Below are 12,138 nucleotides of genomic sequence, written 5' to 3'. Positions count from 1 at the left end.
TATGATGACTTTCCTATCATCACTATATCATCCACATTCACACATCGAGCTTTGTATATCCCACTCAAGCTTTTCAATGGCTAATCCTTGACATGATTTGAAGGAAAATTATCTAGTAAGATCAAGGACTTAAAATTATAGAAGAATTGTTATAAAATCTTACTAATTAACTAAATCATAAGCATACAAAAATGATGATTTACAATTTAAAGGGAGGACACCTCAAGTGTTCCCAAGAAGTGGTTTCAAGTTCTTTGCACCATTAGCATGTTTAATTGTTGCAAAAATATCACCATCTCTTGGCTCCCGAAACCTAAGAAATCAATCCTTCCAATGATTTTGCAGTACACCATGATGATGAACTTGATGGACACAATCATTAAAGGCTATATATAAACCTGAGAATCCTATCAAAAATCGCTGAGACTCTTTGTCATTTGATGTGGACTTCCTTTGTATTGTGTACAAAAATAGTAGAGACTGAATCATGAGGATACCGCAAACATCTAGATGCCATTGGATTGAATCTAAGAAGAATGCTACCGAGGAGGAGAGGAATACCACTTTGAAGCAAGTAAGAATACTAATAGAAATACAAATGGAAAAAGGGAGAAGTTAGGGGCTATGTAGAAGACATTGATGATTGTGTAGGTATGGCTATGTGAGCTTAGAAGAATACATAGATTAGATGAAAAGATTTGTGAGCATAGAACAATAGATTAGATGAAAGATTTATGAAGTGAAGATAAGACAATACCCAAATTGGAAGGCTTTCTTGTAAAAAGATAAAAGAAAAATTTTTCTTAGCTGAACATGACATAAAGTGAGGTTTTTTTTTTGGGGGCGGGGGGATGCCATTTTTGGAGAGGGGGAATTTTTCTTTAAAATTTCCTTAGAGAGACAAGCCTATAAGGGGAAAAAGGGAAAGGGGATAAAATGTGCACAACACCCCCTCTCCCATTGGCTCACCTCAAATATCTTGCAATCATATAAATTCATTAACTCCTAAGCTAAAGGGCCCTTTTTGGGTCCATGTTTTCCCAAATGATTCTAAAATACCCATAGACTTATGGATTAGACCCATCATGACATGTATGATCTACTAATTAGGAATATTACTTTGTTCATCCTTACCTTGTTTATATTCTATGTTAACTTTGTTTGCTCTTATCTTATTTTTCTTTTCGATTTTGAATTGTGTCCTTACCTATTTATCTTTTTAAAAAATATGATTGTCTTTTTTTAAAAACCTAAACTTTTCTCGCTAAATTCATAAGGTGAAAATTCTAGATTGCGCAAAAAAATTGTCCCCCTAAGATGACATCAACTAAAGCAAGAGAGGCTATAATATATGCTATCAAAGCAATATCAAGGGAAATTTAATTGCATTGTATAAATCTAAAAGCATGACCTTGAGCTTAGAGAAGAAAAGGAGAGACATGCAGAGGAGGAGACTTTTGATACAAACTAGGAAATATTCTTTCAAGTGTATAAATTTCATATTTCATGTGGTCTAAGAAGATTTATTTGCTAATCATAGAATAAATTATTTCACATATGTTTAGTACGAATTTCATCTTTTATGTAAGACATTAATATGTGTGATTGTTCAAGAGAACAGAAGCTTTGGATATCTCAATAGTTTGGCCACCTTAGTTTCTGACACAAGTGATCTTTGCCTTGTGATCTATTAATGACATCAAAATTTTTAGAGTACATGTACAATTATGAGTGACCTAGCTCTAATTAGCCTATACCTACATTAAATTTTGCATTTGAATAATTGTTTTGTGTTGCCTGGTCTTGTCACACAAGAGCCCTTGAAGGGCACATATATGAAACTCTACATATATCACCTACATTCAAGAAGAATCGAAAGAACAAGTTTATTTACATGTTATGAGGTGATAAAATGTCCCCCTCTTTCTTAAGAATTTACACACTTTTGGTTAAATTGCAATAAAACCTCATCTATTTGAGTAAATCCTATAAAGTTACCCAATGTTAATTTAGTGCAATAAAATACCATATTGTTCTATAAGTGATCTTGGAAATTCACCCAAAACATATCACCACCCTTGTCCCCATATTTATAATGGCAAGATAGCTTTTCAAAACCAACATGGAAGTACCCCAATAATGGAAGTAAACAAAATGATGCTAGTATAAGTTTCAAGGTTTGGAATAAAAACAATATGCAAATTGAAGGTTTGTAGTAGAGTGACTAAAAAGTTTCTAGGTTTGATGAAACATTTGGGCTAGGAGTTACTATTGAGAAATCAAAAACAAGATTATAATTTTAATATTGGTTATGAGTTGCAGCAACCCCACACAACCCACCACTAGGATTGCTACAAGCACTATCATCTAATGCTCTTAAAAGGGTTTTCTATTGTTAGGCTTTTTTTTTGTTGGTTGATGCCTCATTGATGGCAATAAAAACATACCTCTATGAAAGTTTTCCTAACAACATAACACATGCATAAAGGCAACCCCTTCTCATCCTACCATGTCATTTGTGAAAATGACATGATTCTAAGAATCCAATACCAGTATCCCTACTCTATGACATTAGAATAAGTAAAAATCAAGCATTTTGGGATATTTTCTTTATCAAGGATCATAAAATTTTGAACATAATACCACTATGATAACCATCTTCTCTTACATTTGCCTAATTGTTCGTCAAATATACATAATTTTGAAATCTTTCTTTCAAGAAATTGATGAAACTTCTTTCATGGTAGGAGACTACTTGGAAGCCTTAGATTTTCTAAACCATGGTCATGGAGAAGTGGATTCTTCATAATTAAGAGTCAATGAGGTTCCAAGAGTCTATGTGGGCTAAATCTACCACGTTAAAGCTCAAACTAGAATGTAAGGATAAAGAAACAATTTTATATTACCTTAATAAGACATGGAAGAGTATCAAGAGGTGCATGAAGCCAAACATTTTTTTTATCAAAGAGCATCACCATGTGAACCTTGGACTTGTGATGGGCCTTTTGAGTTGACCAAGAAAGTGTCTTACTAACTCTAATAAATATAGTTACATTGTCTTTGATTCTCCTAGCCACGTGGAAGGCGATAGCCAATGTGTAAGGCAAGATCTTGATTATTACGAGGTTGAATACATTCTAGTCAAGCAACTTAGATTAATATCACCTTTCATTGGTAGCATTCAACATCACTTGAACATGTATAGATTTTCAAGTATGGTACCTAGAATTAAGATGTGACATGTATGTTTGAGTTTCACTAAATGTTCATCTCTCATATCACAAGCTTTCCCATTCCATATGGAGTCCATGCATAGAAAATTTTCACATTGTCAATCCATGGGCACATCTCTTCTATTTTACTAGTTTTTTATTCTTAATAGCACATGCTAGTGGCTAGTCATGCAACAATGCTATACATATGTAAACTAAAATATGTTATGTGGATCCATGAGTGGATTTATCATGTTTCACTAAGTCAAGGATCTCACAATTGATAAATCATATTATGGAGTTGGTTATGCTAGCATATAGTGACTTACAAGTGTAAATATCTCATAGGTTGCTCCACAAAAGAGCACTACTATTGCCATCATGGAAGACTTACCAAGGACCCAAAGAGAATTATTTTGAAACCTAATACCCAAGAGTACATAGCTAGTGAAGACCCACCAATAGTGGTTCAATGTAGGTGGCATTTCAAAGAATGGACAAAAGATCGAGGGAAAGTGACTTTTGGGAGGGTGTGACATAGAATCGTGATGATTTCTTGGAATGAGGGATGAGCTGGAAAAGGCGAAAAGTGGGTTGTATACATGGAGTAAAAATGTTTCAATACATTCAAGGGATGATCAACCTAAGGTACGCTAGGAATACAAACTTGAGATGAAGGAGGTCAAATGAGGGGAGGGTAATATTGAAATGAGCTAAACAATGGCTAGTTGAGTTAATGCCATGGTTTGATTTGCACGTTGGCATATGCAAAATGCTTAAAAGGTGGAGCAAGCTAGGTACAGGTAGTGACTAAGAGGATGAGTGGAGTTTGGGGTTGGGAACGTGAATGATTTGTTAAATGAGAGGTGGAGGGGATGTGTGAAAAAGAGATAGGGCAAAGGAAAAAAGAAGGGTATTTGGAGGAAGATCATGAAGAGAGGTGTTTTATAACATTGTGGCACAATCTATATGATAATTCTACCCATGAAAAGAGATTTGACAAGGCACAAAAGAAGGGGGTATAGGCATTTGGAGGAAGATCATGAATCGAAAAGTTTTTATAAGGTTGTGGCACAATGTATGAGGCAATCCATTTTTAAAGGTTTCACGAGCTTGTGGCATAGGGCTTGAATTTGAAGGTTGGAGTAACCTTGAAAGGGGGTTTGATCCTTCAAAAGAAGAAAGGTAGAAATAAGTTTACTGTGAAGAATAAGGATAAAGTTAGGATAAGAAGAGAGGCATACCTTTCAAATCTCCTTGATCACAAAGAAATTGAAGTTTTAGTATTGCCCTTCGAATTTAGAAAATTGGGTTGTCTCTCATATTCTAGCATTATTAGGGCACAACTTATATATATATACACATATATGTAGACACACACACACACGCACACGCACATGCATACACACACACACATGCGCGCAGATTTTATCTTTTTCTACCCATGAATTCAACCCAAAATAATCTAGAAGGCTATATGATAATTCTAATTTCTGCCCATGGGTTCAACCCCAATAAGGCCCACCTTTCACAATCACCACCGAAAGGGTCAATCAGAAGCCCCCACACAATAGTACTATTTGGTGGTGTGGTTACATGCATTTCCCAATTTACCAGTACTCCCAGTACCAAATTACATATTGTGGACATAGTCCAGCCAGCCATCCAGCCAGCTAGCCTATCGGTTCCATCGATCCTTCCAACATCATTTGTGCAGTTCATTTTTTTGAATAGTGCAGAGAGCGCGCTTCTGTGATGATGCTGTGCATTAGCGGTTGCTGATGTAGATCTTAACCATCGCTGGTGGCCTGTACGCGTCTTTATGTCTCAGCGCTATCCTCTCTAACTGCAACTGCTTTAGACCTCTATAAAACGCATTAATGTTGTTATTCCATGGAGTGCAATCCTTCAGCTTTTCATTAATCCCCCCCCCCCCCCCGAGGAAGAGACAACCCCATCCATTGATGCACTTTGTGCCTGATTAGCCACTCCATATTCCCTTCTACTACATTAGGACAAGCCTGCAACAGAGAATTTATTGCTCTTGCATATACATTTATCAAGGCAATGCAAATGAGAGGAGCAATAGTAGCAGAAGCAGGCTCAGGCCGATATCGCATGAACAGCAACTTGATCATATGTGTGGCTGCATGGATTCTGATTGGGGACATGATGATATGGGTAATGAATGTCAATGAGCAGTATGGAACAAGTACATTTTTGGTGAATGTGGCTCAAGGGGTGCGCATATCCGAAGGTCCGCTGCAGTCGGTGCGACCGTCGAGCAATGGGACGATGGTGGGCTTCTACAGCTCAAGCTGCCCGCAGGCGGAGGCCATAGTCCAGCAGGTGGTGCAGACCAGGTTCGCGAGCAACGACACCATCACACCTGCGCTCCTACGGATGTTCTTCCATGACTGCTTTATCAATGTACTTACTGATAACTGCAACACAGTGCATAATGCATGTACTGATAACCTCTACTGTATGTTCAATGTACTAAGTAGCTGAAGTAGTAACTCAATTCAGTCAATATTTGATGATCGAATATCAAAATGCAGTGACTGCAGTGTATCACCATGATTTCATTGTGACTGCACCTTTTCCAGTTTACTCTTAGCTTGAAACTAGCCGAAATCCTAACTCACTTCAGTCCATATTTAGCGATCAAGCATCAAACATATACTCTTACCCGCCTTCCTGCTATGTGCGATACGTTTTTCACTGTACTCTTAGCTATTTAACAGCTGGCTGAAAGGTACTAAATTCAGGACTCAGCCCATAATTGATGATCTTCAAGCATCAAATAACTTGCAGTCTGGGCCCTGATCTTGCTATTGACTGCAACTTATATTTTATTAGTCTGACTGAGTTATCAATGTACTTACTAGCTCAAGTACTACTATCTCAATACTGTCCACATAATTTGATGCTAAAGCAATATCAAAGACATGGTCTTAATATTCTTGTTGCAGCTAAGTGCATTCTTGATGTGATGTGTGATGATATTGATAATAATATGGTACTGTAGGGATGCGATGCCTCTATCCTCATCGACTCCACCCCAGACAACAAGGCCGAGAAGGATGCAGGGCCAAATCTGAGTTTGCGAGGATTCGACATCATCGATGAGGCCAAGGCAGCCCTTGAGGCTGCATGCCCAGGCATTGTTTCCTGTGCAGACATCATCGCACTCTCTGTCAGAGACGGCATTGTCCTAGTGAGTATATTATAACTACTCCAACCTGTTCTCTCTTCACTTCTTTGCTTATAGTATTGAAATGCAGCTTCACTACTGGATTGGGTTTGCCTTGAAGCTCATTACATTGGAATCATTAATCATTTACTGTTCATGATTATTAACTATGCAATTGGAATGCAGCTTCACAACTGAATCGGTTTGTCCTTAAAGCTCATTATATAGGAATCATGTATTTACTGCTTATGTGATTTAACTATGCAATTAAAATGCAGCTTCACTACTGAATTGGTTTGTCTTTCGGCTCATTATATTGGAATCATCATATATTTACTGTTCATGATGAGTAACTATGCAACTGAAATCTGTAGCTTCACTACTGAATTGGCGCTTCTTTAAGCTCATCATATTGGAATCTGTAATTACTTACTGTTCATGATGATGATGATTAACTATGCAATTGGCATGCACCTACACTAGTACTGAACTGGTTGTTGTGTTTAAGCATATTATAGTGGAACCATGGATTATTTACTGTTCAAGATGATCAACTATGCAAATTTCTGATGTTAGGCTGGAGGTCCCAACTACCCAGTAGCTTGTGGACGCAAAGATGGATTGGTCTCGAAAGAAACCGATGCTTCTGGTTCCCTGCCATCTCCAAGCTTCAGCGTTGATCAAGTACGAGTGTCCTTTGAAGCCAGAGGCCTTACTCTCAGCGATATGGTTGTTCTACTAGGTAAGAGAGAGAGAGAGAGAGAGATGCATCTATGATGATTCTGTTGTCAGGTATCAATAGGGGACCATTGCATATTCATTCATTCTGTATCCTGCATGCGTTTTGGAATTAGCATTGAGTACTATTATCGCATGCGTTTCTAGGAGATAATTAATGTCTCGGAAACTCCACCCTTAGTATTCCATCGCGTGCAAGGGAAAATTATTACGTACCCAATAAACAATTGAGCTAAAACTCAAATTGTTAGTCAATATTATTAGCTGTTCCCCAAAAGCAAGACCTAATGCTACAAGAAGTCATCATTCGAAAGAATGTGTGGTTATGCCATTCTAGTCTCTACAATTGTTTACGTTGGCCATAAGCCTTACATTAGCATTTGTTGTTCTAGGGATCTATTCAAGCCTAAGCCTTATGTTAGCATTTGTTTTTTTAGGGTTCTATTCATGCCTAAGCCTAAGCCTTGCAATAGCATTGCTTAGCTGTGGAGAAATTTTCATGCCACCCATCTAGGGTTACCCTTGAGAGTCCAATCTCCAGCCTGGTCACCTCATTAGTTTCAATGCCAAAAAGCCCATGTGAAAAGGACCTCTCCAAGTTGAAAACTTACGTTTGAATGCCTCTCCAAATGCAATGCCAAACTTCACAACCAAATAGGTGTGTTTGATAATGTATCTACCTACCACCAAGAGGCACCAGCACCATCCCACAAACATGAAGCATATAGCTTCAACAAAGAAACTTAGTAATCCTAACACTATTTCATGACAAACCATCCAATATTAAAGGTGTGGAATTAGAGAAGGTGTTTTCAAGTCTCTAAATTCTACTACTTCATATACAAGTAAGCCACAATTTGTACCTTCACAAAGCAATTGTAATAGCTACCTCTACATGGCATAACTTATTGAGAATGTAGATAGTCACATCAATTGTAAAAGGACAAATGCTAAATTGTGACAACCATAATATGCCTTCTGACTACATAATAAGATAAGAGTATTCTTGCAAACTTTTATGAGTTTGTTGCTTGAAAACCAAGCATTCAAAAAGAGACCAAGATGCTTCCTATAGACAATTAGGGGTTGAAGAAGTCACTTCAAACCATAGATGCCTTCTCATTCTCCCACTAAGTCTTAGAAAATTGTTAATTGATCCCATGGGTGTATACCATACAATATTCTTGAAGGTTAAGTTGTACAAAGGTGCAATACGCTAGTCTTCTTATGGATGATCACTTTAAAATGTTTAGGAATGACATGATAGCATTGCAAATAAAAAATCTACTACTCCTTAAGTATGTACATTTCAATTGTCAATCAATGTAAGCTACGAATCAAAATGGCATAGATAATAAACATTATTTTAGAGAGGGAGCAATGAAATTGTAAAGATGAAACTATGCATATTACCCATCTATGCAAAGTAATTTTCTTTATTAGAAGTTATTAGGGTATTGTAATTTGTACATAGGGACTTGAATGCATACAATACCTTGGTACCTTGCTGATATTAGTGTCCACTTTAAGATACATATACACCAAGTATCTATATGCATGCATATGTGCATCGAGGCCCACCTTATGGCACCACATCATTATGTTTCAACATTTTCGTTCATATAAATCATGATTGTGACCTCTCCATGTGGCTCACACTTTTTGCCAAATAAATAAATTCTTTACAAAGCAACACAATTGTTGCTCAATTTCAATGGTGTCTTATAGAGTCCCTTAAAAGATCCAAGAAATGGCTTCAATAAGAGTTGTACAAGTTTGGCAACATGTTGAATGTATATTCATCAAGTATTTATCATAGAAGAAATCACAAAAATATACAAGATTTACTTTATGCCATTGGTAAGAACTTTAGGTCTATGATTTTTATATTTCCTTGTGAAAAACATGCATATAAATGAACCTACTAGATTAGAGATTAGTGAAGTGCATAGATAGACTTTCGAGGGTATCCTAGCTCAAATTAAAAAGGTTTGTTATAATATTAAAGGATCACTATATCTATTGACCTTACATGTGACAAGACTGCACCATGAGAAGGAAATGTTTTTTTGATTGCTTGCCATATTCTAGACATCATCTTTTAGCCATCTTATTTGGACATTGTGAAGAGATGGAAGAGAAATTGTATTAATTTATCTCTTTAACTTGGACAACAAAACCTCACTTGCATTAGATTTGTATATCTAATTTATTTAGCTAAGTTAGCTCACATGTGCAGTGTTGAATTTTCAAGTGACCTTAGGATCAATTATAACAAGATAAACACACTTTTAAGCTGTCACAAGTTGTTTCCATGGTTATAATCTCTCTTGCCACTAGCAATGTTCCTAGAATGGTTAAACATTACAAATACATAGGTTAATCATTATTGTTTATTGATCTAAAATAGTAGCTAAAATCAAGTGTTATGTAATATTGGCTATGCAAGTTTGTAATATTTTAAAAGAAGCTTTGAACATTTTGCAATAGGAGTGCCCCATTTGTTGAACTCTGAATAACCCTTTAGAAACTCCTACCTCATACTAATGACATAGGAAGTCTTAAGTATTTTTCCACTTAGGAAATCCTTTATTCTCAAACTTTGAAAGGAAATGTCTTGCCTCATATCTAGTATGTTGTAGTGAGGAATAGGGAGTGTAGCTATAAGGTAGGTATGAGGTACCTCCCTTGTAGGAGATGATGATATAGTAAAGACACAAAGCTACTTAGGTGCCTCCCATGCCCCATTGTATTACACTAGTTCCAATGGTGATAGCTCCTTTTGTAGAAGCTCATGATGTTCTACTACCAAGGGAGCTTTGCAACATGTAAAGGCTTTTCAAACATGATGCTATTTTTGCCAATTTATCAAGTGCCCCCATAGCATTCTAGTTCAATAAGGCAATTGTGTGTTTGGTGTGAGACGTGGCCTTTTGTTTTGAGGGATGAATTGGGTGGGTTTCTGGCACCACATGTGAATGACCTCGAAACATCAAAAGTTCTTGGATGTGGAAAGTGACCTTTTTGATTCCTTGTGAGGCTAGGCCCGGCATGGTGTAGTTGGTAGAGCTTGTGAATGCAAGCATGGGGATGTGAGTTGAAATCTGAGGTTCCATGAGAATGGGCGATCCCTCATCTCAAAATAACCGCTACACTTAAGAAGAGAAGCTTATTGTGTAAATTGTAATTGTCATGTGCACTCAAGAAAACAATCTTCTTGCCAACAAGGCCGTGGCATAGTGGTTCGGGTGTGGGTTAAGTTTGAAGTGTGCGTGAGTCCAAACGTTGCTCCTCACTTCCCTAAAGGCATACTATCAAATCTTATTGTGTCCAAGAAAACAATTTTCTTGTGAAGATTGTAAATTTGTTTTCAATGATGAGAATTTGTATCGAAGAAGAGTAAGGGTTTACAGTCCTAGTGTAAATTGTAATTATCATATGTGCGATGATGATGATGATGATGATGATGATATGGGTGCATTCATATTCTATGCTGATGTTGCAGGAGCGCACACGGTGGGATCGGCGCTGTGCGGCTTCTTCAGCGACAGGGTGTTCAGCTTTCGGGGGACCGGGGAGCCTGACCCGTCGATGAATGCGACGCTGGCGAAGACGCTGGCGAGCGTGTGCCCCAACCCCTTCTCCTCCGAGTCCAGCGACGACCCGGCCGTGTTCCTCGACCAGGCCACCCCCCACCTCTTCGACACCAGCTACTACGCCCAGCTCCGCCTCGGCAACGCCATCCTCCAGATCGACCAGGAGCTCCTCGACGACCCCCGCACTGCCACCATGGTCGCCGCCCTCACCAACCGCCGCCTCTTCTTCTCCTCCTTCATCCGCTCCATCGCCCTCATGGGCTCCCTCGTCAGCACCACCGCCCCTCTAGGCGAGGTGCGTACCAACTGCCGCCGCTTCAATAGCAATGGTGGCAGCATTAGCAGTAGCAACAACAATAGTAGCAGTAGCAGTAGCAGCAGCAGGAGCACCAACAACAACCCCTCTCCCTCCCCGGCCCCCTCCCCCAGCTCCTCCTCCCCTCCTCTCACAAATCTTCCTCCTTCACCTCCTCCGCTTCCCTCCCCCTTGCCATCCCCTCCTCTCACAAATGCCCCTCCTTTACCTCCCCCACTTCCCTCCCCCTCCCCTTCTTTTCTCAACCCTAGTCCTTCACCCTTCCCTCCTTCCCCTCCCTCTCCCCCTCCTCCTTCCCCAACTCACTCACCTTCCCCTTCTCCTACCTCTCCTCCCAAAAAGAATACCCTTGAAAATGTGCAACACCACCACCATCACCATCACCACCACCACCACCACCATCACCATAGTCACCACCCAATTACAATGACTTGAGATATACACACATCATACAACCACACTTCTAATTAAACCCCATTTTGTTATTACTTTTTAGTAGGAACATATTTTGTCAATTTAGTGGTGTAATGAAAATTGTATTTTACTATCAACTTGTGTAATAATAAGCCCTCAAATAAGCATGAGAGAGAGAGAGAGAGAGAGAGAGAGAGAGTGTGTGTGTGTGTGTGTGTGTGTGTGTGTGTGTGATGTACACACCCCTAGCTATGCTAGAGGAGGCAATGTGCAACAGTGGCTCAAATATATCTCCACAAGCAACACCTTTCAAACCCCATAGAATACCCAAACTTAGTAACTTGAGGGCCCATAAACTTCTAAGCTCTTCTTAAAAACACTCACCTAACATCCTCTTAAATAGACCACTTAGCAATCTCTCAAGCACGAGAGTAACTAACACTAGACTTGGTAACAATTTAAGAAGAGTGTAAAACAAGGGGGAGATATGCCCCCTCAACCCCCTTTACCATAGTGTGGTCATACTCCATTCCCCTTTTAAAAATGCTAGTTTGGAATCTATTCTATTACACAAATGGTCTCGATTGATTAGCTCTAGTAGCATAGAGATCCAATCAATTAATCTGGTCCACCATCTTAAGGATGAGGTCTTCAAGTTCTCCATCG

The 12,138-nt window shown here is 38.7% G+C and overlaps 1 protein-coding gene across 1 annotated transcript; it reads left to right on the top strand.

Annotated features, from left to right (window-relative positions):
- Window positions 1-4,859: 4,859 nt before the first annotated feature.
- On the top strand, window positions 4,860-11,602 carry LOC148026702 (peroxidase 57-like). The gene is made up of 4 exons (XM_087691178.1): window positions 4,860-5,642; window positions 6,244-6,432; window positions 6,985-7,150; window positions 10,652-11,602. Exons 1-4 carry the CDS (start codon window positions 5,280-5,282, stop codon window positions 11,491-11,493), a joined length of 1,560 nt encoding a protein of 519 aa, XP_087547304.1. The 5' UTR covers window positions 4,860-5,279; the 3' UTR covers window positions 11,494-11,602.
- The last annotated feature ends 536 nt before the right edge of the window (window positions 11,603-12,138 follow it).

This window comes from Lygodium microphyllum, chromosome 13 (genome assembly GCF_053477565.2).
Source record: "Lygodium microphyllum isolate KBCC chromosome 13, Lygodium_microphyllum_v1.1.10, whole genome shotgun sequence".
Lineage (NCBI taxonomy): Eukaryota > Viridiplantae > Streptophyta > Polypodiopsida > Schizaeales > Lygodiaceae > Lygodium > Lygodium microphyllum.
The sequence above is the reverse complement of the archived record's forward strand: the minus strand, read 5'-3'. Positions and strand labels throughout refer to the sequence as shown.

Excerpts from the sequence above, each read along its gene's own strand:
- LOC148026702 (XM_087691178.1), top strand. The coding sequence starts at position 5,280 with ATGCAAATGAGAGGAGCAATAGTAGCAGAAGCAGGCTCAGGCCGATAT. Across the intron at positions 5,643-6,243 it reads TCCATGACTGCTTTATCAAT|GGATGCGATGCCTCTATCCT; the intron begins GTACTTACTGAT and ends ATGGTACTGTAG. Across the intron at positions 6,433-6,984 it reads TCAGAGACGGCATTGTCCTA|GCTGGAGGTCCCAACTACCC; the intron begins GTGAGTATATTA and ends TTCTGATGTTAG.